Below are 24,401 nucleotides of genomic sequence, written 5' to 3' on the forward strand. Positions count from 1 at the left end.
CTCGGCCAGTAAAGTGAGATGAGCACCGCAACCCCGGAGTCGGCCACGACTGGACCTGACGGTCAGGGGTCCCTTTACCTTTAGTTAGCCCCAAAATGGAACAGCAAAGTCCCAATGAAAGAAGAATGGCAAATTAAACTGATGGAATATGCACAGCTCGCGGACCTAACATATAGAATAAGAGAACAAGAAGAATATACGTATAAAGAAGACTGGAAAATGTTTACTGAATATATGGGGGAAATTGTATACATTTGAAAACGTAGCCAGCATTAAGATAAATTCAACAGTGTAAATAAGTTTTGATGGATGTAATAAATGGAATACTGAATGGCTTAGTTTATATAAAATATGCAAGGATTATATTATGCAAAATGAACCATGGAAAGAGATGAAGGGAAGTCATTGATACTGTAAGGTTGTTTGAATGAATATTCTAAAATGTAAAACAGAAAATTTAATAAAAATTATAGAAAGAAACGGACCCAGCCCTGCCCTGCATGTGGTTCAGGCAGGGACCTGGCAAATGATCCCTCTTTACCATGCAATCCTAACATTGTCTGCTCAAAAGCAAGGCCTACTGAACTCCCTGGGACTTACTCCAAAATAAGTGGGGTTAGGGGTTGCAGCCTTAAGCACCTTTGTGTATTTAATGTAGTGGAAGAGAGCCTGTCAAATAGGTATGCAGAGGTACACAAAAATCTCTCAGGCACTGTTAGAGAGATAAGTTTACTGCTAACAATCACCGGGCATAATATAATAAAACTTGGCCAGGGATTGCATCCAGTGGATAGGAGTTTAAAGGGTCTCAGGGGTGGAGGAAAGTTCCAAACATGTTTCTTTCCGCTAAGGCTGGCGATCCACGAATATTGAACGAGGTTTCCCTGTTTCTTGTTTCTAAACCAATTAGATAAAGACCAGGCTAATCCGCCATTGTGTCTGCAGGGTCAGGAATAGAAACCAAACAATGGGATTTATGTACTGAGAAGGTAGGTGTGCATTTAACTCAGCTGAGTTAAACACAGCTGCTTCATTGAAACGTAGTTATTTATTTGTGAGATTTATAGTCCACCTTGCATTAAATATAATCCGGGGGGGGGGGGGCAATATGATAAACTAAAAACACAATTAAAATCAACACAACCTTAAAACAGCAAATAGGAACAAGCCAACAAGTTTGGTGAGGGGCAGACGAGACCATCTCCACCAAGTTTAACCAAAAGCCTGGGTGAAACTGGCACTGAAAATCCATCAGGGTGGCACCAGTTGAACTTGAGAGGGAAGAGTAATCCATAACTGGGGCACTAGCGCTGGGAACACCCTCCCATATGTTGCCACAAAGTGGATGTTTAGCAGATGTGGCACAGTCAAGAGGACATCCATACAAAATCAAATCATGTGGGCATATGCCTTTGGAAACAAGTGCTCCGTCAAGAATCCTGGTCCAGGATGGGGAACCTCTGGCCCTCTCGATGTTGCTGATGTCCCATAATTCTGCAGCCGTTGGTTATGCTGGCTGGGGCTGGTAGGAGTAACATTGGGTGGGTCGCTGATTTTCTCATCGCTGATCTAGGTCCCTGATCTGGCTTTATATACCACAACAAACATATTGAATGTGGTTTGGTAGCAAACTGGCAGCCAACAAAGCTCCTTTGGAACTGGTGTGCTATGCAAGGACTTCTGGGGCATGTTAAAGGAGGTAACAGCTGTGTAAGTATGCAGAAGACAGGGGTAAGGGGAATGAATAGTATGTTCAAGTGATGCCCTGGTTATTGGAAATTCACCCAGACATACACAGTCTCAGTTATCCTAAGCTTTGCAGAAGCTGTCCCATTTTTGTCTGCAACCAGGAGAGTTAAAAGCTTATCCTTTTAAAAAGGAATTAAGGGAAGATACCCAGATTCTGCCACACCTACAGGACTTTGTATTAGGTGCGAGATAATAATTGTGCAGTCCCATCGACTCCTACAGGTCAGGGATAGGAAACCTGTGGCCTTCCAGATGTTGCTGGACTCCCAACTGCGAGCCAGCATGGCCAATGATGCAGTGGCAGGCTTGCAAATGTCAGCAGCGCCCTGGGTGACACCAAAATCCAGTGCCACGGCACCCCTCCCCTTCTTGCCTTCCATTCTATATCATTGTTGTGGCACTAAGTGTGGGTGAACCGGTCCCACTCCCCTAAATCCGCCTATGAAGGGTGATAGGAGGGTGCTCAGGGGTGGATGGTCTGATGTGATGGAAGCTCTTGCCTGACTTCCTGGCAGGTGTGTTGTTGCTGCTTATGAGGATGGAGAGCGGGAGGACATGGCAAGGTCAGCATGTGGTACAGACACGTGCCAGCTGAGCCAATCCAACGTTCCTGCTGGTGGGCTTCGCATCACGCCACCCTCCCCTGCCGCCTTGATCCTCCCTCCAGATTCAACACACACTAATGAAATAACTAATGTGACAGAGGGAAGGTTTTGACTAAAAGTGGGCGGCAGAAGGGAGAATTCTGGAGACAGAAACCAGCTCTGGGGGGAAAAATGAACATTCTGTTGCTCTTCGTGGCAGGCAGGAGAGAACTGAGTAGGAAGGCACTTTCCCATTCTCCTGCTGCCGGTGCGGAGAGCAGGCAGAAAAAGAAAAAGGCATCTAGCTGACGCTGTGCTGTGGGGTGGGTTCCCTCCTGTCTTGCCCAATGTTCCAGAAGGTTCCCTTCCTGCGCCCTCAGAAGCCACAAAGGACTATGGGAGACGGTGGTCTCTCTCTCTGTGTCTTTTTTCTGTTGCTTTCCAGGTTGCATCAGCTGGGTCCATGAACCCCTTGCCATTCACTCACTGTTGCTCTTCAACATCTTGCTAATTTTGGGCTCTGTTCTCTAAGAAAACAGAGTAAGCAGGGTATCCCATTCTTTTCTCACACCCCTCTCTCTGTTTTCTTTCCTTTTGACAGCTTGCAGGCATTCTTCCAAACGGCCCTGCTATATACCTGGGCAAGAGATCTTCCCGTTCCAAAGCAACCAACAGAACCCGAGTAGGTGAACAGGTGGAGCAGTGGAATGATGGATGGACCCATCTGGCGGGTGGCCTGGGGGCTCAGGTACTGCCACCTCAACAGCTGTGCACAGATGGCACCATCTCACTCAGCCAGAGTGAATTTGCTTTTGCAGGCAGAGCTCGCCAATGACACTTTCTGCAGATCCTTCCCCGTTACAAGATGCTTGGGTGGCAGAAGCTGCTTAACACCCCCTCTTCTCCAGCCCCTTGACTTCCACCCCAGCTTTGAGTCACAGCTGAGCTCCCCACCCAGCTCACATCTGGGAGCTGAGACTGTGGCTGCTGCAAAAGGGAAATGCCAGCTGCAAGGACTCCCCCCTCCTGCCCCCTCGTCTGGCTCCTTGACAGCACTGGGCCATTGTGCCACTCACTAAGCAAAGAGCTAGCTCCCAGGGAAGGCTGGCGATGGCAAGGATATTTGCAAAGCTGTGTTGGGTACCCAGGCGGTCTCAGATGCTGTAAGGACCTGGATTGCCACTGGAGAAAGGGACTCAGGCCCAGGATCTGGTGCCATCAGCATAAGCAGAGATGGCGGAGGAAAGCCAAGGTGTTGGAAGAGGAGGATGCTGCAGATTGGATTTAAGAGGAGAGAGGGCGGTGGAGGAGGAGTTCGAATGGCACATCACGATAAATGGGAAAGAGGGAGAGAACCAAAGCTCAGGATAACAGATGGACTGTGGGATGGGATTGAGGAAAAGGGAGCCGAGAGTTGGGCTGTGCAGCTGGGGGTGAAGTGGGGGCTGCAGGTCAAAACAAAGAGACGTGGGGCTTAATTCAACATGGACGGGAGGAGCTCAGGCCTTGCGTAACAGGTGGACTGTGGGATGGGATTGAAGGGCATTAGCAAACCTGAAGGGTGGGGTGGGGGCAAGGAGGGAGAGATCCGACAAATGCCCTCATAGGTCAAGGCCAAGTGCCATTGTCAGAGTTGATCTGGAGTAGATCACAGGACCGAAATAAGCAGAGGATGAGACGAATGCTCATGCTGGCGTTTCTCCTGAGGCCTGTTGTTCCAGTTGCCACAAGAATAAATAGGTATACAATATACGTATTATTTCTACAGTAGTTGTTTCCCCTGTTAATACTGAGCAGGGCTGAATGGTTGAGTCTCTACATACAACCTCAGCAACTGTGGACTAATTCCATAAGGCACAACAATTAATGAAATAATGAAACCTATTATTTGGTCTGACTACTAACAGTTCGCTACTATGAACATTTACTTAGATTTAACGAATGCTTTAATATCACGCAAAATAAAGTTAGCTACATAAACATTTTTTATATTAAAAAAACCCTCATAGGTCTGATGCATTTTTTGGAGTTTCCTGGTCAGGCTCCCGCTAATACGATGCCAGACCAGAGCATGTGACCAAGGCAACATGAATCTCCTTTTTCCAGTTCTGGCTGCCATAAGACCCTGCTGGCCATTGCAAGCCCAACTCTCAAAGGCAAAACACTGCCACCCTTGTGGGCTAAGTAAAGGCTGCTTAACTGAGGCACCCGGCAAGATTCTGCAGCCTGAGCGTAGCCCGGCCCTCCTACAAAACAAGGAGGCAGATTGTTGGCTTCCTCAAGCTACACCCACCCACGGGATACACAGAGTCCTCTCACTATCCATCTGCTGGGACCATCAGGAGTTGGGGATTCAGCATCTGCTCCCAAGGGAGGTGTGAAAGTGGCAGAAACGAGAGCAGAATGAGCCAGGAGGCTGAGTGACTTGATGTCGCTAGAAAAGCTCAAGCAAAAGGGCGGGAGGTGGGGGGAGAGGAGAGAAAGAGAGAGAACACTGCCCAAATGAGTTGAGCCATATTGCTTGGCTAAACTCACAGCCTTTAATGGAATCCCTTCCCTTGGAATTCCCATTCCTTGCCGTATTATTTCCCCATTAGCAGCCCTACACAGTCTGGTTTCTTGCTGTAGAATTGAGCACAGGTTCTCGGACGCCTCCTTGTTGGCAAACCGCACATGTGTGTGTGTGTGTGTGTGTGTGGGAAATACAATCGTTCAGAGATTACCAACAAAGGTTTATTTTCAGCACTTTGAAGATCTCAAATATGACTAAGATCTTACAAACAGAAGCAGTGCTTTCTTCCTGACCTACGTGTGGCTGTGTCAGGAAAGAAGACAGACAGGCACAGGTGATGCTCTTGCATGCCCACTTCTCAGTTTCCACTCCTTTCACAGCAGGACTTGGGGCTTCTTCTTCACGCATTGCAAGCCTAAGACAATGCTCTCTAAATGTGTGCATAGAAAAATGTAATATATGGACCTGCCCAAATTTTTATTGAGAGCAACCGGGGTAGAATGCAGTTTCCCAATCAAGGGCTGAACTAGAGGCGATGCAAGTTGTGTGAAAGCAATTCGCCCACAGGGAAGAGGGAGCAGCCTCAAGACCATGAGGAGGAAGGGGACTTGAACTCTGTTGTGGTTCCGAGAAGACCTGCTTCTCCAATACAACTATTTGCATTTCTATTAGTGCCAGTGGGAACCTGAGGCTAATCACAACTAGGTTTGCTGTTTGTTCTGGTTTAGCACCGAAGAGTGGGTTTTTCAGGGGAAAGCTGCGGGACAAAGGTCAAGTGCAAAACTGCTTTCTAGGCACAGGAGAAGTGGAAGTGTAAACAAGCCCTTCCTCCGAAATGCAAATAGTAGCTTTGGGGAAGAGGTGGGACTCTGGTAGGCAAGGAAAGAGTTACACTTCACTCCCAGGGTCCCCACAAATGCTATTCCCATTGCCCCGACACACGAATTCAAACTTTTACCTGTTCCTATTGCAGTAGTGCTGTGTACATTTTCTTCTTTGTGCAACTAACATTGCATCTAGTCTGGGCTCTGGTAACAGAGTTTTTCCTGCTACAAAAGGTGAGAAGCAGCCCCGAGATTGCCCCAGCTGTACGACTGGGGGATCAGGGCCACGATGTTGGTGGCACTGAAGCTCCATTGTTCCTTCTGCTGAACGTCTGCACAGGGAAGTCAACAGAAGTCACAGAGCAGTTGGGAGGTCGTTGTGTCACTTGTCCCGGACAAAGAGGTTTCAAAGAACGTCCTCAATGCTGCATTAATGTTCAGAGTCTGTGTCTTCACTCATCCTAGAGAGGAGAGGAGGTATTAAAAAGAGGGGGAAAGAACGAACATTTCCACGGCTGCCAAACAAATTAGAGTTTTGTTTTTTTTTTTAAAAATCTCATCAACAGCCTTGCTGTTAGCTAAGTAATTAGCCAATTTGTGTAACATTTTCAGTATCTCAACAAAAGCCACTATTTGGAGATTACTTATTGACGGGAACAGTTCCTACAGTCACAGGTTTCTGTATTTGTAGGCGGCTGCTGTGATACCTGGAGGAACAGAAGCGGCAATCCTCAGCTCATTTACTTTCTAGTAAAGCTCCTCAAAATGCAGTAGGACTTCTCAGTCAAAGTGCACTGGCTTGCTAAAGAAAAGTGCCCTAAACACCAACCTCCACTTGGGTGGGACTCAGGCCTTGCAACTTGCCACAGCTCATACTAGACAAGGAGTGGCTAAGCTATGCCCTGCAGGCCGTAGGCTGCCCTGCCCCCTCACAAAACTCGCTACCACAAAGTTGTATTTTTTATTTTTTTAAGCATTATTTATTTTCTCTATGTGTGCATGAGTCCCCCACTATGAGTCCATGACTGCAAATGTTTTTTCTGGGTCCCTTCTCAATGCGCCCATCTTTTAAAATGGCGGCAGGCATTTGCAGCCCGCTAGGCCTCTCTAGCTATCCCTCAGAACTCTACTTCTCCCTTGTCCTGCTTTGTACTCCAGCTAAAATAAATACTAGAACTCTGTTAGTATCTCTTCCTTGTCAGGATGGGGGAATAGAGGTGTGTGTGTGTGTGTGTGTGTGTGTGTGTGTGTGTGTGTGTGTGTAAACAAGCCTAATGCACCAGGGTAAAATTTACATTTCCTCATTTTTCTCTCAAGTCCAACCTATCACAGGGATACGGACGGCCCTTGGAAAGTTGCCCAGAAGTGAATGTGGCCCTCAGGCTGAAAAATGTTCCTCAACCCTGTTTAAACACACACACATTGCTCTTGAAGGGTCCCCTGCTTTGATGCTAAGAGTTTTTTTTGCAGACGCCACAACCTGCCACATTTGACCCAGCCAATATATATTTTTTAATTTTGAAAAAAGCACACACAATGAAGGACGTTTTTCCTTACTGGCCTCCTGCTGCGACACCATGATCTAAAAAGCTTTTTGTGATTCCCCAGGACACTGCGCCCTCCCCACCCCCACCCCTACTTGTCCTTCAATAAAAAATTAATCTGTTTTTTCCTGAACTGAATAATCAATAATGAATGATAAGGCATGATTTAAGACATCGTGGAATAGTTGACGGTAAAGGCTCTCGGAAGGCAGCCTTGAGAACTGCAGGCCTCGCTTGTGGCCTTTTGCATTTAAGCCATTCCCACTTCTGAGATGTAGCCCCCACAAGATCAGCCATAGGGCAGTGTGCCTTTGGTGGTGGGTGTCCCCAACATATCGGAATTGTGCAGAACAGAAGCCCTGGAACTGTATACCCACACCCTCCCGGGCACTAGAGAAATCAGGGCCTAAGCAGAGATGGCATGCGATATTTTTCTTGGTTGGAACAGGATTTCCATCGCGAACGTGTGCTGCTGCCCAGCTCTGACCCTGCAGTGTGAGCCTCGTTGGAAAACTATGACCGGGGCAAACAGCAGCAAGAAAGAGGTAAAATTCAAGGCATCAAAATAGCTTGTACCTTTTGGAAGGTGTGGGCAGAATAAGCACCTACATCTGAGTGTCTTTCCCTTTTTAGGCTAGAATGTGTAGAAGGAGCATAGAACCAAAAGCACCGAGGAATCCATGATCTGGGGGTGGAGAGAATCCACCGCTCATAATAATAAATAATAATAATTTTGTATTTGTACCCTGCCCTTCCCGGTTCAAAAACCGGGCTCAGGGCGGCTAACAACAACTTTAAAACACTTAATTGATGCAACGAAAAACAGCATAAAATACAGTATAAAACGTGAATAACAATAAATTCAGAATTCATGTACCTTTCCTGAATCTAGAATAGATCAAGCACAGCGCCATTTGGGGGTTACACTGAGCAACGCAAACCTGTTAAAAACTTGCAGCCTTGGTAAACACTCCCAGCACATGCACACACACACACACACACACACACACACACACACACACGCAAACACAACTATCATAAAAAGCAGGAGCAGCATGGGACGGGAGGGCACAAGAGCCTTGGCCTGGGGCAGCGCATGCTGGGGGCGTATCCTGCACTCAGCACCCCTTGAGCTGAACAGAGACAACAACAGCTGGGATGGTGGCAGATGGTTCTCAAACCCCAGTGCCCTGAACAAATGCAGAATCCTGCATGCAGCAGACTCCAAAGGGTAGGAGGGCAATTTGCCAGCTCTCTGCAGTGGGACTTGGCCTGCCTCATCTTCACCTCTTCCATTATCCCGCCTTCAGATAAATGGTAATAGCCTTTCAGGGGGGCTGACACTTGCACTCACTTAAAACACCTATCACTCCCTCCCTGCCAGGATTAGGATCCCTGCTCCTCCAGGAGCTTCAGCCTGAAGGCAACTGTCAGATTACGGAGGGGAAGCATCTCCAAAACAGCTTCCCTGGCTGCCTTTAACCTCCAAGGCAGGGCTTGCGTATTATGAATGGAGGTGGTCCCAGGGTCAGTGGACATTCTAGGCTGCAAATGAGTCTAGGGGCTGAAAATGAAGCGACTACAGATAACAGGCAGGTCATAAGTGCGGCAAAAGGACAATAATAAGGACAGCATTAAAAAAAAACAGATTCTGGACATAGCATCACATTTGGATTTCAGATCTGGAATGAAGCAGAAATGAACTGGAACGAAAGCAGGTTTTGGGGCAGAGTGGCAAACAGGGCCAGACAAAAACATTTTGCCGCCTGATCCACGGCACCTAATTTTCCCCTCCCCACCATGCTAGGTCAAATGCTTTTTAAAAGTTCTGCTGCACCATTCAGAGATTAATCCCTTTCCTCATCAACTATCCTCCTAAACGCCACCCTCCCCCTCCGAACAGAGCAAATTTGCCCTGGCTGCAAGCCGGAGTGACGTGGGTTGGTTTGTAGGAGCAAAACATCACCTGGGTGACTGCGGATTTAACACAGCATAGAAGATACAGCGGTCTCAATGCCCAGAGCAGCCAGAGTCCTGCAACTCTGAACTGGAATGGACAACCTCCAGGCTTGCAGGATCAACTTTGGTTTCGTTACAAGAACCAACTGAAACTGGGTTCAACATAGTGGCAACAGAAAACCAGGGAACAGGGTAGTGCAGAGCTCACGCTCAGCCCAAGAATTGGTTTTCACAGTGCCAGAAACTGAGCTACACAATCCTGACACTCAAAAATCCACTTTCTCCCCAAGCTTTCTTCATCTTTTCAGTAGCCTAACTCATAAGGGCAGGTTGTGCGAAGCATTTTTGCTGTTGCGATTGTAGAAGAAGTGAGAATTGGGAAAGAAACTGTTGGTAAATCTACTGCAGAGCACCCAGAAGTCTACCTTCTGCCCACCCCATCCGTTTCAGGACTTGCATTTTTCTGCAATACCACCACCGGCTTCTGTTGCATTTGCTCAAAGGACAGCAAATCCTGTGACCTTCTGAAGGCAAATGCGAACCAAACACATTTCTGCCATGCCCAGCCACGTGATTCCCCAGAGAACACACGGCGCAACACGGTGCTTTGCTGGAAATAGCCTGCTCCTGGAGGCTGTGGGCCCTGCGGTCATTTCACCTTGCCAAGTTACCCTAGCTGTCCCTTTAATGCCATTACCGAAGAGCATTAAAAAAGCAGATTGCCCGAAGGGGATGCGCGGCCACGCATCCCACCCAATCGCCCACACCTACCTCTCTGGCTGAGGTGATGCAGAGACGGCTTCCAAATGTTTCCGGATGTACTCTCTGGATCTTATGTCGGCCTGGAATCAGGGCAGAAAACAGAACGGGGGGACGGGGGGACACACAGTTTGTTTTGGCTGGCTGATGTCTGCGGTTGTATCTGAGGAGCTTGTGGTAGGACGAGAGGGAATAAATAACGCCCAATGAACAAGGAAGAAGAAACGCCCAAAGCCCAGTCCTGCCCATGCTTAGGCCAACCATCTGAGGAACATTTTCTGGACTGACCTCTCACCCAACAACTCACCACAAGGCCTCCATATTAATTCCAGGCTACGCTCCAATCTGGCTCAAGTAATTAGGCAGCAAAACACATCCCTGGCACCTGTCTACGGCCATGGGTGCCATTTTATTATTATTTTTACAGAACGGGCATTGAAATCAAGGAACAAATCCAGAGGCCTTGTAGAAGGGTCAGGCTACCCTGCGCCCACTTAGCCTTGGGTGTTTCCACTCTGGAAGCCATCTTTCTCATTGTCACTTCTGACCTGACCCCTTCTAAAAGTTAAAATGATGGGGATTTGACCTTCTGCACGCACAGAATGCAGAAGACCCTGATGTTGGGAAAGATGGAGGGCACAAGGAGAAGGGGACGACAGAGGACGAGATGGTTGGATAGTGTTCTTGAAGCTACCAGCATGAGTTTGACCAAACTGCGGGAGGCAGTGGAAGACAGGAGTGCCTGGCGTACTCTGGTCCATGGGGTCACGAAGAGTTGGACAAGACTAAATGACTAAACAACAACAATGCACAGAATGAACTCTGCAGGCATGAGCTGCTGTGATCCATGTCTTGATTCAATGGGAAGTGCCTTCTGAATAACTTGGAGAAAACAGTCTTCTATACCTATGACTTGTTCAGCAGGTTAGAGATTTCCCAAAGGCGATTCAAGCAGTTACTTCTAGGCTATGAATATATTGTATGTGAGCATGTGCATGTATGTATGTGAGAGTTTTTGACTGATTCGCTGGCTCAAACAGCAGGTGTGCCACTTCAGTGTTCAGAACGAAGTGATGTGAGCAGGCGCATGCTGCCAAAATGGCTGAGCTGAGTGAAACAGCAGAGAGCCAGTGGGACAAAATTCTCATCACGGGTTGTCACATGCTTCCTTGGGAAACATATTTCACTAGGCTTCCCAGGGGAATCACTTCCTAATTCTAGAACAAGCCAATACTTGGTGGAGGATTTGTGGTCTGGCTGGGTTTATTGATTATATATATATAATCATATATATATATGGGGGGATTATAGATTGCTTACTCAGAAAAATATTTGGTGTATACAATAAAATAATGTCAATAATTACAGCAATGCTTTTAAAAACAAATATACCTGACAGCAAGACCAGGGCTGCAACGGGATCATCAGCTTTCCTCATTGGAAAGATTTAGGAACCCATGAGGTCCAATAAATCTCCAAGGACGAACCATCTGAATGGGCTCATCACCCTTGCGGGGGAAATTGCTGCCACTAACTCAGAGCTCACCAGATGGTAGACAATAAAGACGTCCCACAACCCGCCCTTCCCAATTTCTGACCACTTCTCACACCACTTGGGGCAAAGACTTGGTGTGTTTGACCAGCAGTCATTTGAGATAGTCCCTGTGCCAGAGCTGAGAATGGGTTGGGGGTTTATCATTTCCTGTGGTTGGTCAGCCAGGATTCAGAACAGATCTCAACAGGCCACCTTAGGCCTGCACCCAAGTCTCTAGTCCCTCTGAATTGCCATTGGCCTTTGCCAGGGCTTAGAGCTGCCTATTGTAACTTGCATGGTACAGCTCAGACTCTCCCTGCCATGCCTACAGAGTTATCTGAGGAAGGTCTCATTTCGTGCCATGAGCCAGCAGAAGGCCTGGGGCACAATATACCCCATGCATGCCCTAGATCTCCCAAGCCTGCATGTTGTAAACTGAATCCATGGAGGCAGCAAGGGAAGGGCTCCATTTGCAATGCTTAGGTCTGATGTACAAGCCAATACCCAGTTTCACCATCTTCCAGGCTTCCCAAATATCACAGAATAATCTGCCTCCCCAACACCTATGACTTGGGATCGAGTTTCTACAGCACTCCGCAGGACAAAGTTGGTTTGCCCATATTTGGACAGGTTAACTTTCTTTCTGTTGTTGTTAACCACTGGTTCTCGTTAACTATTTCAAACCAATACATGGCATTCAGCCGTTGTCCTTCTTCTCCCCCAAACATAGTGCAGCTGCTCCTATTAAAGTGTCCCCAGTAGTCTTCCTCCCATCGCCTTGGCAATTGGGGGACCCCAGCAGCCAGGCTCTTTGCCCTCTGCAGAGACAGCTCCTCCTGTCCCCTAGCTAGGCATCTTTCCTTCTCCTCCGTGTAGCTACACAGTTGTCCTGCACACCCTCAAGCCTCTTCTCCTCTTTTGCCCAAGGCAAAGCTGGCCCCTCCACTTTCACTGGGGAATGCTAAAAATGAAGATTTCCTCTTTCCCACTATAACGGGCTAATATTCTTTAATACCACTGCAGCTCAACTAATGCCTTTGAAGAGAGAGAAGCTTACATGTGTACACAGAGGCAGCGTTAGTCATTGTATGCAATGGGAACTGTGGCTGATTGTATCAGGCCCTCAGCCCAATTGCTTCTTAGGTCTCACTGTTCCATTAGAGCTTGTCAGGTCCATACTGAGACAGGACACCTGTACATTTAATAAGAGTTAGATTAAGAGGCACAAGTAGGGGGATTTCGCAAGGTGCTGCTTTTCAATGCCTGCCGGCTACCAGCATCCCTCACCATTGGGAAGGTTCATTATGACAAACTTTGAGACTCCTTCTCCTACACTTTTCTACCAAAATTAGTCCCCATCATTCAGCTCCATACCAGAATTCCCTTCGGGACAAGGGAATCTAGATGGCTCAAACAAGTAAGCTGTGTTATATGCTACAGTAGAAGCTAAAAGCTGTCCTGTTCTTCCAAAATAAATCCATCCATTTGGAGTGAAAATGAAAAATGGCTCCAGGTGGAACTGTTTCACTGGAGGAAATTTTCTCATCTTACACCCAGCTGACAAATAACTCTTGCTTCTTTGATTAAAAAGTTGGCTTTGCAATGAAATTGACGACCAGGGACTTCCAGTCCCTAGTGGCCCAAATGGGTTCATAACCAGGGGATTTAAATGCATTCCAGTATATTTCAATAGAACATGGGGCATTTCATTTCCAGTTTATCAAGTGTTACAATAACTGGTAGCAGCATCAAGAGCTACCTTCATTTCACTTTTGGTAGCCTGGGTTTGGGAGACACTCCCAAAGCAAGTTTATCTGATGCATCATTAAGTGTCCTTTTATATTGCAAAAAAGTCTTGCCAGTCTTCATTCCTAGCACTGTGCTAAGAGTCAGCTTAACCCGGCTTATTAAACCAAGAGGCTAATCAATAAGATGGATCATGTTGCCTTAATAATCCCCCCAGATCACACCTATTTTTGGAATAGACTAGCTGCAGCAGCAGCATTAGGGGCTGGAGGTTATGCCGGGAGTATTTTGGGAAGAGATTTGGGCATATCAGCCCAGGGCATGGTTGGAGACTGTGGAGCATGGAAGTTCTGTTGCCACTGGACTGAAGTCTGTTTCATTCCAGTGCTGGGAAGCATGGAAAGAAGGGCCTAAAATTACACAGCAAGCTTTCCTCCTGCCCTTTTTTGGACAGGGGACTTTCTCTTGTGTAGTAGTGAGAGCAGGGGTAGGGGTGAAGCAGCCCACCATGACTAGAGGGTTGTGAGATGTGGGGCACGCTGCAGCAATCAAACAAAAGAACTGGAGCAGTTTTTCTTTTCAAATATACATTGGAATGAGCTCCATTCTCAAGCACACACAAAACCTTGGATCACTGAACACTTGGTGACTTGGAAACGCAAACCGATCACATCGAAAGGCCTTGTGTTTGTGCTGATGTGGTGCAGCACAAGCATTTTTCTCTCTTCCTCTCATTCCCTCCCTCTGATGCTTGAACTATTATGGCTTCTTAGGCAATGCTGTAGCCAATAAATGATGAGCACGTGCATGCTTGTGCGAAGCAACCACAGATCAAGAGGGAGCTCCAACTATGCACACTCTGCTGACTAAGAAACATTCCCTGTGGTTTTGGTAGCTGGGCCCTGCTATAGGGAAGGGAAAAGCCGCTTCTCCTGAACTTTTTCCTACCTTGCAGTCAGCAAAGGCACAGGCTATTGGCATGTCTGATTGCCCACACACCACTCTACAATCTCCCGCTGCTCAAAGGCAGCCTCCAGGTTAAGAAAGGTGGTCTAGCACTGCCACCTTCTGGCTGCATTCTCAACTGGTAGCTTCTGCAGACCCTCTTGCAGGGTCCTGAGCCAGAGGCAGCACCGCAGTCTGGTGATGTGAGCAATGCCGCTAGAGCTATTCAGCCAGCCAGCCAGCGCACAGCCTCTCAAAGGGGCTGCAGCTGGCAAGGCATTTCCATGTCAAGAAAAGGGAGGTCTTAGGAAGGAGGTGGACAATTTAGCCTACTCCTTTTATCCTCATGTTCGCCATTTAAGTCTGCTGACGTGCAGGTTTGCCAGTTATTCGTGGGCAACCTCCACCTGCATCGTAGGCAACCTCCACCTGCATCGTAGGCAGTAGTATATCATGCAGTGATATCAAATCCTGCACTCCAGGAACACCCAGGCGTGAAATTCAGATGGGAGACTTCATCCACCTATAGTTGGGCACTCTATAGTTTTCTCAGTAAAAGCAAATTGACAGAGGGGTGACAGGAGAAAATGTCATTGGCTAGGACAGTGGTGTCCAAACTTTTTTCAAAAAGGGCCAGATTTAATGAAGTGAAGGTCCGTGAGGGCCGACCAATGGGCCAACCAAAGTTGTTGAGTTTTTTTTTAGAATTGAAGTTCCTGAGCTTTTTTAGGATTTTTACCTCATAGTTGTTGAGTTTTTTTAGGATTGAAGTTGTTGAGGTTTTTTAGGATTTTTACCTCATAGTTGTTGAGTTTTTTTAGGATTGAAGTTGTTGAGGTTTTCTTGGGATTTTACCCCAGGAAGTAAACTGCCACAGGGACCGATTGAACCAACCCGCAAGCCGGATTAGGCCCCTGAAACGGACTTTGGACATGCCTGGGCTAGGATATTTGCAAAAATCTTAACTATCCAGCGCGTTGCTAAAAGGGGAACATCTCTTGGGAATGGTGTTTCATGATTTGCTAAGCAGTTATGGATGGAGCCAGCCCAAAAGCAATTCCTAGTAAACAAATCCCGTAATAAAAAGCAGCCTGCTAAAAGGGCATGCACATATGTGCTTGGAAAGCAGAAGGAACAGCTGGTGTGGTGTAATGGCCAGTGCTGGATCTGGCCCATGTCATATGTAATGCACGCATGGGCATGGCTTAGCTAAAACAGCCTCACAAAACAAAATGGGGAGCTTTGGCAGGTGCAATTCGGCTTGTGGGTGGGCGATTCCCCACCTTGGAGGTTGTGAAGGAATTGAGCCTTGCTTTTATGAAATGCTGTATACTATCTCGTACATCCAGTTGGGGATTAGAAGGTGAACTTGTGCAGCCTGACAGGAGGAACTGAAGATATAAAGTGGGGGCAGGTAAACAAAGTTTTGGGTTTTTTTTAAGCATTTAGAATATAGTGGTACCTCTGGTTAAGAACTTAATTCATTCTGGAGGTCCATTCTTAACCTGAAACTGTTCTTAACCTGAGGTACCACTTTAGCTATTGGGGCCTCCCGCTGCCGCCGCATGATTTCTGTTCTCATCCTGAGGTAAAGTTCTTAACCCGAGGTACTACTTCCAGGTTAGCGGAGTCTGTAACCTGAAGTGTCTGTAACCCAAAGTGTTTGTAACCCGAGGTACCACTGTAGTTTGGAGGTGGGCAGACCAAGGTGGGTCTCAGTGTGATAAGAAAAGGCTTTGTGAGAATAAGTGAGAACCAGCTCTAGGTGCATGTAATGAGAGAAGAGGAAAAGAGGATCACATTTTAATCTACTGTATTTTGCTCCATTAGGGAAAATACTGCTTTTCTGTAACTTTTCCTTGTAATACCTTTTCTTTAAAACATCATATTTTTTCCATCCAATCTTAGTCATTTCCTTTTGCTTTTTCATAAACCGGGGGTGGGGGGTGTCTAAGCTGATTGCAAACACCCTCCTACCTGGGAGCCATAAACTTTGCAGTACCTTGAGAAGTTTCAGGGAGACCCCGGGGGAGAGTTTAAGCCTGATTTAAGGCAGCCTTGTAAGTTTAAGGCAGTCTTGTAAAAAAAGATAGAAAGAAAAAGTTCCCCTGCCACTTGCTGGTGGCAGCAAGTTATTTAAAAGGGAAGAATCGGCTGAGCAGAGGATTACACTCTGTTTTAGCCGGGAAGACCCTCCCCTTAGATGGCACAGGCCCCAGAGGCTGGCTAGCTAGTAGGTGGCCGGCGGCCATGACAGGCTTAATTTGCTGGTGGTCACATGCTAGGAGTGGGCAGGGTAGAAGTCAGCAGTGGATGGGGCCAGAGCTAAAAGTGGGCCACAACAACAACAATTTTATAATTTATCCCCCTGCCCATCTGGCTGGGTTGCCATGCCACTCCTTGTGTCTGCCACCCCATCCCTCTCGGTCTCTCTGCTAATCCTACTAAGGAAGAGACAGATTGCTCTTGCCCAAGTTCTGAGTGCTTTGGCAATTTAGGCCCAAACCAACAGGTTACCTCCCCGTCATGGAGGACAGATCTCTGATGTATATCATCAGCCAAGATACCTAAACTGAAGCTTCTGCATATAGAGCATGTATAGCAACCTCAGAACACAAGGCGCTGAGGACAAATAACAGGACGATAGTCATCGCTATGTTTGCAACCTTCTAGCAGCCATCAGGTCAACCACCACTGGAAGCGTTAGCCTACAACTGACGCGGCAAATTGGCAGATCAGCTGGTCCCTTGGCCTGAGCCTGCCAACACTACCCTTCCACCTGAAATCCTGTTCTCACCTGTCGGATGGGCTCAGGAACCCGATACCTGCAGCAGGAGTGCACTAACTGCACAGCGGACAGAAGGCTCATCTTGTGGCCCACAGAGACGTACACGGGTTTGGTGCTCTTGGCGTAGCTGCGCAAAGCCTAGGGCAGATTTAAAAACAAATGAACAAAAGATGGTATAAGTGACAATGAGTTGGGTGCAAACGCCAAAGCGACTGGAGCCAGTTCAGGGCTCATTGTGGCCAGATGGAGGAGGAGCATAATAATAATAATAATAATAGTTTTTTAATCTATGCCCTACCCATCTGGCTGGGTTTTATTTTGCTCCCAGCAAAATACTTTAAAAAAATAATAAAACATCAAACATAAAAATCTTCCTGATAACAGTGCTGCCTTCAGATGTCTTCTAAAAGTTGTGTGGTTCTTTATCTCCTTGACGTCTGATGGGAGGGCGTTCCACAGGGAGGGTGCCACTACTGAGAAGGCCCTCTGCCTGGTTCAAGTACAGGCAAAGGATCCACCAGGGCCTACTCCCCATCTACCTGATGATGCCCTTGGCAGGGGCTCAGCGCTTCCTACTCTGCTCACTATCAATAGTGCCCCTCTCTGCACCCCAGTACTTACCATACCCAAGATTTTCCCTGAAGTACTCAATAGGGGGAATGTGTCTCCTCCTGCCTGAAGGTCTTGGATCTAGAATACAATAGGTTTGTTGCAGCTAAAACGAGTCCATGGGGTTTATAAACTTGATCATGAGGTGACTTCCTAGAATTCCTTCTGCTTTAAGAGGTTGGGATCCAACAACCTAATACCCCCCCACCCCTACCCCTACATACAAACAAGCCACACTGCAAGCAACTGAACGCAAGCAACCAAGCTCAGGACCCCTAATCTCTTGCCTTATCAATAAAAATAAATATATACATAAATGAAGGACCTACCCACGTGATAAAGGTAAAGGTAAAGGTACCCCTGCCCGTACGGGCCAGTCGTGTCCGACTCTAGGGTTGTGCGCCCATCTCACTTAAGAGGCCGGGGGCCAGCGCTGTCTGGAGACACTTCCGGGTCACGTAGCCAGCGTGATGAAGCTGCTCTGGCGAGCCAGCACCAGCGCAGCACACGGAAACGCCGTTTACCTTCCCGCTATAAAGCGGTACCTATTTATCTACTTGCACTTAGGAGTGCTTTCGAACTGCTAGGTGGGCAGGAGCTGGGACCGAAAGACGGGAGCTCACCCTGCCGCGGGGATTCGAACCGCCGACCATGCGATCGGCAAGCCCTAGGCGCTGAGGTTTTACCCACAGCGCCACCCGCGTCCCAACCACATGATGGTGAGACACAAATCCCTACACTAACCATAGGCAACAGAATGAAAGAACAATACCCCCATTTCTCTCCCCACCTCTTCCTTTCCCCCACCCCCAACTGCAAGATGTCTATGACAAAATTGTCTCTCACTAAATGTAAATGAACTGTGAAAAAGACTATGAATGGAAAGAGGTTGGGATCACACTTGTCAGGCATTTCCTTTGCTAGTATCTGTTCAGTCCTGCAGCTCTGTACAGCAAGGCCCTGAAGGAAGCGTCTGGGGCAGGAGTAGCCTGGGTGGAATTCTCACTTGCAGGGATCATGCCACGCAAAGAGGAGTGACTTCCCTTTTGGGGCCACTTCACTATGCGTAAAACGCATTATAATTACCCGTAAGACCGTTCTCAGGTGCATGCAACAAATGCATGTCTATGCACACACGTCAGGAATCCAAGATTGGCTGTGGTTCCCTGACACAGTGCATGTTGATCAGTGCATCCCTTCTAATGGAACACACACACACACACACACACACACACACACACACACACACACACACGTACATAGTTGGAACTGGAACTGCAGTGCAGAGAAACCAGCAAAATCTCCTACAATTCCTACAAGAGGCTCACTTGATGTACGATTCATAGAAAGCTTCCTTACACTGAGCCAGAGAATTGGTCCCTCTAGTTTGTTTATAACACTGGCTGGCAGCAGCTCTCCAGGGTTTCAAACAGGGATATACCGTATTTTTTGCTCCATAACACGCACCCGACCATAACACGCACGTAGTTTTTAGAGGAGGAAAATCCATAGGCATGCCACCCATAGGCATTTCCTCCATAACACGCACAGACATTTCCCCTTACTTTCTAGGAGGAAAAAAGCGAGTGTTATGGTGCAAAAAATACGGTATATATCCTAGCCCTTCCTGGAAATGTTGGGGGTTCACCCTGGGCCCCCCCTGCATTCAAAGCAGATGCTCCGCCACTGATCTACGAACCCTCCCGATGGCTGTCCGGAACGTGAGCTCAGAATTGCTATCCCGGACTTACCTGTTCCTTGTGCAGCTCATCATTGGCCAGACCATCAACCTGCAGGAGGTTTTTGGCTACACCAACACAGGGGAGGCCTGTGAGCACACCGAGATGGCAGGCAATGCCAAAGCCTGCCGAAGGAAAAGTGGGAAGAAGACGCTGAAGCAAAGAAGGCAGGGAGAGAGCTTTCCGACTTGCTGTGGGTCTCTTTATGAGGGTGCGAGATCCAAACTGCCAAAGGAAAGCCTGCCAAAGGAAAGCTAAAGCACGCCAGAAGAGGCAAGCCCACAAACTTTTGCGAGGAGCTGGACCGAGGGTCAGCATCAACAGGGTACCTGTGGAGGCCCCCACCCAGTTGTGGGGCTGGTGCTCCTTTCCCATCTTCCTGCTGCTCCTTCACCTGCTCTCCTCAAGCATGCAAGCAGTGATAAGAGAAGCCTTTGGGAGGAGGGGGTCCAGAGGGAAAGGGTGAGTGAGGGGACAGTGGCAAGGAATGTCTTGTGACAAAGACACATGAGAGCAGAAGCAGCAAGGCAGGTTGGGAAGTGCTGGGACTGCACAATCATTTGGGCCTACTAAAGTTATTCAGGCCTAACTGCTAACTGTTGAGTCTGACATGTGACTCATTCTCCTTATAAGTAGAAGAAGAAGAAGAAGAAGAGTTTGGATTTGATATCCCGCTTTATCACTACCCAAAGGAGTCTCAAAGCGGCTAACATTCTCCTTTCCCTTCCTCCCCCACAACAAACACTCTGTGAGGTGAGTGGGGCTGAGAGACTTCAGAGAAGTGTGACTGGCCCAAGGTCACCCAGCAGCTGCATGTGGAGGAGCGGAGACACGAACCCGGTTCCCCAGAATACCAGACTACCGCTCTTAACCACTACACCACACTGGCTAGTAGCAGCCATTTTCTCTCTGTGTTCTCAGTAAGATTTCATTCAGAGTCAGTCTGCCTCAGTTGTGAGCAGATTCAGTATGTAATCTCAGTAAAACTGTCTGGAACCATGTTGTTTATGAAGAAGTTTATTTTAACTCAGTAAATCTCTTATTCTTTCACTTTAAAACTCTGCATTTTTTATTTACGGTGCGCGTCAAGGAAGTGGTCTGCCCGCTTTGAGTGGGGTGTTTGTGTGAGAGAGGGTGTAAACTGAGGGCGTCTTTCCCAAGGGCACTGTAAAAGATGGGAGCCAGCACTGGAGAGAAGCTCCCCATGCTGGCATCTCTAGAATTCCCAGGCGCAATGAAAGACCAACCAAATATGGAAGGGAAATCCAATTGTTGCTAGACTAAAAAGCCAATTCAAGAGTCTTACCTCTGTGGTGGAGAATGCCATTTCCATCTACGAGTAGAACCTAGAAAAGCCACAAAGAGGGACGTAAGTGACAGGTGGTGTAGAATGGGAGACATCTGCAATAACTGAAGGTGTGTGTGTGTGTGTGTGTGTGTGTGTGTGTGTGAGAGAGAGAGAGAGAGAGAGAGAGAGAGAGAGAGAGAGAATGCACCCACATATTCACACCATTTCCCCCCAATGCTGAAAGAGATGAGATGCAATCACAGAGTCATACCCCAGGAATGCCTCATTGAGGATGTAGAGCTGAGGGGTAGGAAGTGAGCAATGTACACAATTCCCTCACCTCAAGTTCAGAAGGAACATGTGGCAGAGTGCCTGTTCCTCAGGCCTCACCATCCTTTTGGTTCCAAATATTCATCTCCAGTCTTACCTCTTTTGTGAGGGAATTCCCGTAGCACTTGTGGATGACTCCACCCACGCCGTTTTAGAGATCACCTGGATCCCTTCGGCATGTGCTCAGAGATGCAGCAGCTCCTTGCTTCATGATTCAATGGGAAGTGTAGCAGGAGAAATGTGCTGAGCAGGTAAACAGACAGGTGTGGGTGGCAGTGGCACCTGGCTGGCTACTGCTGCGAAGCTCATATCTAGCAAAGCTCGCTTAAGTCCCACTGACTTCACTGTGTTGACTGCAAAAGCATGATTAAGTCTGGATCCAAATTTTAAAAAGCAACTTTTTTAAAAAAACAACAACTTGTTTTTTAAAAAAAGCAACTTGTTTTTTTAAAAAAAGATTACAACAACTCAGCAATATAAAAGGAAACTTAACCAAATATTAAAACAGGAGCATGTAAAATCAAAACAGAGCAACAGACTAAATCAGAAGCAACAAATCTGGATTTAGCAATCTGAATTCATTTATAGATGCCGTATAAATAAGCATAGGTGGCATCTCTCTCTTTTTGCACAGATGCCTTGTGGGGCTGGTAGCCTGGTGAGCTCTCCTGTGAAGCAGATGTTCGCACAAAACTGTTATGCAGAAAAGATGTCCTTAGTGGCAATTTCCCACAAAGGAAAGAGAAAAGCAGCTGCTGATACCAATAGGGAACCTTCCACGTTCAGAACCAGTATGCTACCTGCTTAGAAGACATTTCAGCATGTAAGTAATATATAAATTAATTGGCATGATGATGATGATGATGATAGAATATCAGCTTCTGGGGAGCCACAGTAGGAGAGGGCTGTTGCTTTCTAGCCCTACTTGTGAGCTTGTTGGAGGGATCTGGTTGGCCACTGCAGGAAAGAAAGTATCCTGGACTAGATGGACTCTTGGTCTGATTGAGCAGAGGGCGGGAAATATCATACCTGGGGCCTGAGACCAGGCTCTTTTCGCTCTAGCCGCTGCAGGGCCTCCACAAGAAAAGGGACTTCTCTGAAGGCCAGGAAACCTGCCACGTATGGGGCATTCACAGCTACCATGCAACAGTCTTCATACAGGACCTAAAAAGATTGAGGGAGAATGCAGAGTGAAATATTTCCTTGTGGAGTAACTCACTCAGCAGAATGAGCAAGAGTGGCTGACCACATTCTCAAGCAAGTGAAGTAATATACACACATTACCATCTTAACATCATCATAAGAGTCTATAGCAGGCAGAGGCAAACTCGGCCCTCCAGATGTTTTCGGAGTACAACTCCGATCATTCCTAGCTAACAGGACCAGTGGTCAGGGATGATAGGAACTGTAGTCCCAAAACATCTGCAGGGCCGAGTTTGCCTATGTCTGGCCTATAGTGATCAAGCGATCATAATTTGGCAGAAACTCCCCAAACTCACATGTCTTGTTGAATTACTCCTGAACTGCTGCCATAATCTTATCCTCAGCCTTTCAATGTTTGGAAACAAACAGATCTACTAATTTAAAGTTACTCAGGCAGCAACTAAGAATACTGTAACATTTGACATTTATTATCCTTTCTATGCTAGCTCTACCAGAACTCAAAGAGCCCTTCCTTCTGTTGTCAGCTTTAGAACCTGGGAGATCTATGATGGTTACCTCAAGGTCTGGGTAGCTGAGCACCACCAGTGAAGCACAGGCACTTGTGTCATCTTCTTTGATGTAAGACAGGTCCGCTCCTCCAACTCTCTCCAGTCCAGCAAAGGAGGGGTTGCTTTGCCACTCTTGGGTGTCCTGCTCAATTACCTCTGCCTTCAGCTGTGCTTGATCACTATGAAACATAATAGAACTAGGTAGCATCTGTTTGTTTCCAGCACCAGAACAGGCCAGGGACAGGCAATTTTCAATGTGTTGGAGGAGTATGATAGAAGCATCATTGCTCAGTTATCCCTTGATTGTCTCTGGTTCAAAGGTTCTGCAGGTTTTTGTAGCCTTTTGAAATCCTGCACAATCTGTTCAACCCTAAGATAGTGGAGGGACAATAAATGTATACACCAATGATGCCTCCACCATACAAATTAGCTCTTTTAAAAAAACTCAAACATCTTCCCCGTCTCCAGACTAATAAGACTAATAATATACAGCACAGGAGACCTTTGTTGACCCAGAATGCTTATGAAACCAACTCATTTTGCTTCAACACATGTGTCTTTCCACAAATACAAGAACATCTCTCTCCAACCCCCGCAAACAAATTAAGGACTAAAGGATACCTTTATCTTTTTATTGTGTGGGAGGGAGATGGTGGGAGACAGTGGTCTGCTTTTGTTGTTTTCCATCTCAGGGAATGCATATTGACATTTGGAACAACACATAAGCAGACAAACCATTCTGCTTTCAAATATATATATATTCGTACCTTTCACTGCAAATTTACTATCTGGAGTCAATCCTCCAAAGTTTCTCCACCCGCTGTCTCACCATTGACCCTGCAAAGCCAAATTCAGGGCTGTGAAACCTTTGGCGCTCCAATGCTGTTGTACTCCAATTCCCATCAACCCCCAGCCAGTACAGCCAATTGCTAGGCTTGATGGGAGTTGTAATCCAGCCCAAAGGTATCAGATTTAGGAAAACTGGCAAGATTAGGTAACCTGAACTTTTTGCCCTACGGAGTGTTGTTAAACACAGCTGTCCAAACCCAACCAACTTCTTTTGGTAAGGTTTATCAGGCACCTTGTTACTTTTATTCAGCCCAACAGCAAGAGGCACTAATCCTGCAATTCATTTGCCTGGGGAATCAGACCAATTTAAGTCAGTGGGTCCTGCTGCCAAAGGGACACGTGTAGGACTGCACTGCAGGAGTGGGCTGTTTATTGACCAGCAAAGCTAGCGCCGCTAAGGCTCAAATCCTAAGCAGGCTCGCTCGGAATCGATGGCGCTGGCTTCCCAGTAAACCAACCAGCTTCTGGTCGCGCTGTTAAGGTTTTTACTCCTCGGGGCGAGAAGGTGCTTTGCTGCTGCTGCTAGGCGAGAAACGTTGACTAGTTCCTGGCTCCCAAACGCAACGGTCCCTTGAGGCACTGCAGCGTTAGGAAAGGGATTTTATAACCATGCAAAAGGGAGCTGAAAACGACGTGCGCCTGGGCAGTCCGGGTGGCGCGCTTCTCGCCGGGAGACAATTAGGTAAGCCTGTGAAATAGCAAGGACTGCAGCAGTAAGACCAGGAGGTGGCGCACGAGCGAGCCGCAGCCTCAGCCGCCCGGAAAGCACAATGCAAATCCCGCAGCCCCCAGCGATAGCGCGCTCCCGCTTGCCGCCTTGGAAGAGAGACTTGACGTCTCCGCTGCAGTTTACCGTTCCCAGGCGCGCAACGTCTCCTCCGCCACCCGCGCCTCGGATTTGGCCCTGTCCGCCATTCCAAGCCGGAGCTC

At 47.4% G+C, this 24,401-nt stretch overlaps 1 protein-coding gene across 1 annotated transcript; it reads right to left on the bottom strand.

Annotated features, from left to right (window-relative positions):
- Positions 1-5,052: 5,052 nt before the first annotated feature.
- Positions 5,053-24,401, bottom strand: ENDOV (endonuclease V). Its single transcript, XM_028714792.2, has 9 exons — positions 24,325-24,401; positions 22,630-22,801; positions 21,940-22,074; positions 20,599-20,638; positions 19,305-19,417; positions 17,566-17,634; positions 16,954-17,082; positions 9,944-10,014; positions 5,053-6,130 (listed from the first exon to the last, which is right to left on the bottom strand). The coding sequence occupies exons 1-9, from the start codon at positions 24,384-24,386 to the stop codon at positions 6,100-6,102; spliced, it is 822 nt and encodes a 273-aa protein (XP_028570625.2). The 5' UTR covers positions 24,387-24,401; the 3' UTR covers positions 5,053-6,099.

This window comes from Podarcis muralis, chromosome 2 (assembly GCF_964188315.1).
Source record: "Podarcis muralis chromosome 2, rPodMur119.hap1.1, whole genome shotgun sequence".
Taxonomy (NCBI): Eukaryota; Metazoa; Chordata; class Lepidosauria; order Squamata; family Lacertidae; genus Podarcis; species Podarcis muralis.

Coding starts and splice junctions, on each gene's coding strand:
- ENDOV (XM_028714792.2), bottom strand. CDS start 24,386: ATGGCGGACAGGGCCAAATCCGAGGCGCGGGTGGCGGAGGAGACGTTG. Junction 22,075..22,629: donor TCAGCTACCCAGACCTTGAG/GTAACCATCATA, acceptor CAATCTTTTTAG/GTCCTGTATGAAGACTGTTG. Junction 20,639..21,939: donor AGCCTGGTCTCAGGCCCCAG/GTATGATATTTC, acceptor TGGCTTTTCTAG/GTTCTACTCGTAGATGGAAA.